The sequence below is a fragment of the Agrilus planipennis genome, unplaced genomic scaffold, assembly GCF_000699045.2.
Source record: "Agrilus planipennis isolate EAB-ADULT unplaced genomic scaffold, Apla_2.0 scaffold235, whole genome shotgun sequence".
In the NCBI taxonomy this organism is placed as follows: Eukaryota; Metazoa; Arthropoda; class Insecta; order Coleoptera; family Buprestidae; genus Agrilus; species Agrilus planipennis.
The window spans coordinates 153,420-157,072 of record NW_020438970.1 but is presented as its reverse complement, the minus strand read 5'-3'; the positions used below and the strand labels follow the sequence as shown (position 1 = coordinate 157,072).

Sequence of the window (3,653 nt, the reverse complement as noted above, 5' to 3'; positions counted from 1 at the left end):
CGTGAACTTTTAACATAATTATAATATGTACCCAGATTATTTGTACATCCTCCAATATTATACGTATTTTTATAAAACTAAAACTTTAAAATTCCATTCAAACATATCTTAATATATGTAGCAATATTATTAATGTTTAAAAATCCCTTTAGTTGTATGATAGTTTCCCCTTTAGAACACAATGTGATAATTTTTACCACAAATATGTCCAAAATTTTAATTAGAATATACACGACACGATTTAGTACAGTATTAAAACAAAAAAAATGTATTCGTACGTTAGTTCATAATTTTTGTTAAGACAGAATAGACTTTTATAAACAAATTTATATAAATGAAACTCATAACGCAATAAAATTTACAAGTGCGAACAAATGCACTTCGTATAATGGTGTTCATTTTTGTTAGAAAAAAAGATGCCTAATGTTGTGCTCATTATACAAGGCTTTGTTTTTAAACAACTGAACTAAAACAAAGGAATAAAAATATAAACATCGAGATCATCATTGTTGTTGTAAACAAACGAAGGGAAAAAATTAAACATCGAAGTAATTCCCCCCTTGGTTCAGTTATTTTTTGACAATTCCTTGGATAAATCGTTTTTATTTTATTTTTTATTAAAACAAAATGAATGACTTTATGTATTCTATTGTGTAATCCACAGTCGTTGTTTTAAAATACATATTAAAAGAATCAGTACGTGATAGAAGTAAGTATTAAATGAAATTAATTATATTTTTGCTAAGCTTAGGCGGAAATGTGTATGTTGTATCAGATTATCCACTGCATTTAATGTGAACCAATTGAAAAGGCGCTAATAAATAAAATACATATAATAAGTAAGTGTTTGTTGCTTTTACCCTCTCGAATATTTGAAACAACTGTTAGGTTTTCTCATTTGTTTTTATTAAAAATATCGTATAAAAACATTAATATTTGTACTTTTTTATTTTGGTTAAATGAATATATCTAAAATCTAATTGTCTATAGTATAAATTTCACAAACTGTTTATTAAAAAATACGTAGAATGGATACTTACAACAAAAAGAAAGACGACCATGTGAGTATTATAAAAATAAAATTAAAAAACTACATGAATGAATTCGAAATTGATTTTCTTCACTGACGAAATACGAAATTACAAACAAAAGAAAAAGCTAGGAGTAAAAACAGCAAAGTTTGGCTAAGTTTAAAAGTTGTTGCGGGATTGCAACCATCCCCAGTGCAGGTATACACGCATGTTCGGTAAGTTAATGTGTCACCTGGTTGTTTAACGTAATTACAGTAATTTCCTAAATCGAGGGATGAACAAAATCGTTTGGTCCCTACTCCTCCTAAAAATACATATAAAATTTATTACTTTTAAACGCTAATATTTACAGTTTTAGTACACAAAACAATTCACACACCAGGAAAGCGAGTTAGAAGTAATAAGTTAGGGGGGGTGAAACGGTATAAAATCCCATGCCATTTTCTACACTCCCAACTATATAATAAAGGAGGCAAATATTGTTATCATATTATTCAATTATTTATTAATCTAAAATCGATTTTAATACGACAATAAATTAATAAGGAAAAAACCTGAACCCAAAAAAAAAACAAAAGAATAAAGCGTGCGAGATTGCGGTAAATGTTTTTTTTTGTTAGTGTTGGTGTTCAAAATCTTTTACTACAGTTCGTGCACACTCAAAATTATCAGTTACCCTCCAAAGTTATCGCTTTAACGCAATATTCAGCTCCATAGACGTTAGTGCAATTGTTTGTCTGGATTCCCCCCGAATTAATTAGCAAATCTGTACAATCCAATGTGTTAGTAGACGAGCACTGATAGCAGTCAATACATTTCGCTGGTAAAAAAATATTTACAATTATTATTATTATTGCATTAATTAATATCCTCGTTGTTGTTTTGTTTTGTTAATAAATACGACGGTTAGTATATATTAGTAGATTAGTATTTTTTTTGTTGACACCACCCCCTCAATATGTTTCTTTTTGTACCTTCGAATCTCCCTACGTGTTTGATACAGTATTTCGCGTCGTACACGTCGTCGCAAGGGGTTGAAACAAGAGCAGTATCACTGTCCAAAAACTCGTTACATTCAAACGGTGTCTTATTATCAGTGCCAGAACATTGATAACAACTAATACAATGCGCTATTAAACAAAAAAAAAAAGAAACATTAATTAGCGTTACCGTTATTAGGTATATGTATTAACTCCCAGTTTCCCCGCCGCTGTCTAATAAATTTATTGTTCGTTTGTAATACTTTTAATCGTTTGGTTCGAGCGCTTGACCTTAAGGTCATTAATACTGATGGACAAATATTAACGCAATGATATTTAATATATAACTAATATATACAAATTTAATTTTCCTATTTTTATATATATATATAAAAAAACGAGAGTTAAATAAAAATGTTACACCTATACATACTTAAGTATTAAGGTACTTAAACATCGCGTTTTAAGTCTACTTAACTGGTACTTACATTTTTGAATGAACTGAAGCAGAATTACAAAACACAATACGAATAACTTCATTTTGGCTGCAAATTGTTTCATCAGTGGTTGGAAAAACAGCTCATAGTTATCCGTAAGCTTAAAAACCACACCTTTGCTTTATTATTAATGATGAAAACAAACGTTTAATGGACAGGTGAGCGAGCGAGCGAACCGGACCGAGGTAAATTCAACCCGACTAATAATCGCGTGTGTACAAATGCGGAAATCGCACGATATCTTACCAGAGGTCAACAGGACACAAACAACTAATCGTTCTTTGTATACACTAAACGATAAAATAATAAGAAAGATACAATAAGAAGATGTTAACTTTTTCCGAGTTTTTAATGTTGCACTTACCCTTAAGGTAAAAAATTTGGACACCACTTTTCCGGAACATAAAGGCATTAGGGCTCATTTTAACCTTTGAAGCCTTTAAAACGCTAATCGAATAAATTTATAAACAACAACAAACACAATACTTAATTTTTATCATTAAAAATTAAAATAAAAAAAAAAACGAACTGCAACGAATATTTAGTATATTTGCACAAATATTACACTTTCTACATTTCAAATGTTACATTGCATTCTGTTGCAACACCCATCATTTTATTATAAATAACATTACAAATCGCAATAAAACAAAAAAAAAAGTTCTTTTGTTACCATTTTATTTTCGAATACAATTTATAAAAAGCGAAATTAAAAGATCATGGCTGCTCTAACTAATACATACATGTGTGTAGGTACTGTCTACTGTCTTCTTATTGAAACAAAAACATATTCATTTGTTACAAAACATTTAACGATCTAAATCAACTTTCTTTTGTCTTTTGTTAAAACAGAAGCGACAAGTGCGCAATAAACAAACAAAAACAAAACCTTTCTTTCTTCTGTTATCGTTGGTCGTTCCTTTTTGGAACTTAAAAAAATATACTTTTTAGAAAACGTTATGAAATAGATAGTATCGATAGTAACTACGTGTATTACGTGTAATAGTGAGTCTTTTTTCGAAATTCCAACATGCGTATAGATATTTATTCATTTATTTGTAAATAGAATTTTAATAGGCTCGAACATAATAGTATAATAATAATAATGATAATAATAATAATAATATAATACAAAGGCGACCGAT

General features: G+C 29.0%; 1 protein-coding gene across 1 annotated transcript; it reads right to left on the bottom strand.

Moving 5' to 3' along the window:
• Positions 1–404: 404 nt before the first annotated feature.
• Positions 405–2,844, bottom strand: LOC108741657. Its single transcript, XM_025975371.1, has 4 exons — positions 2,500–2,844; positions 2,006–2,161; positions 1,708–1,851; positions 405–1,335 (listed from the first exon to the last, which is right to left on the bottom strand). The coding sequence occupies exons 1-4, from the start codon at positions 2,570–2,572 to the stop codon at positions 1,121–1,123; spliced, it is 588 nt and encodes a 195-aa protein (XP_025831156.1). The 5' UTR covers positions 2,573–2,844; the 3' UTR covers positions 405–1,120.
• Positions 2,845–3,653: the final 809 nt, after the last annotated feature.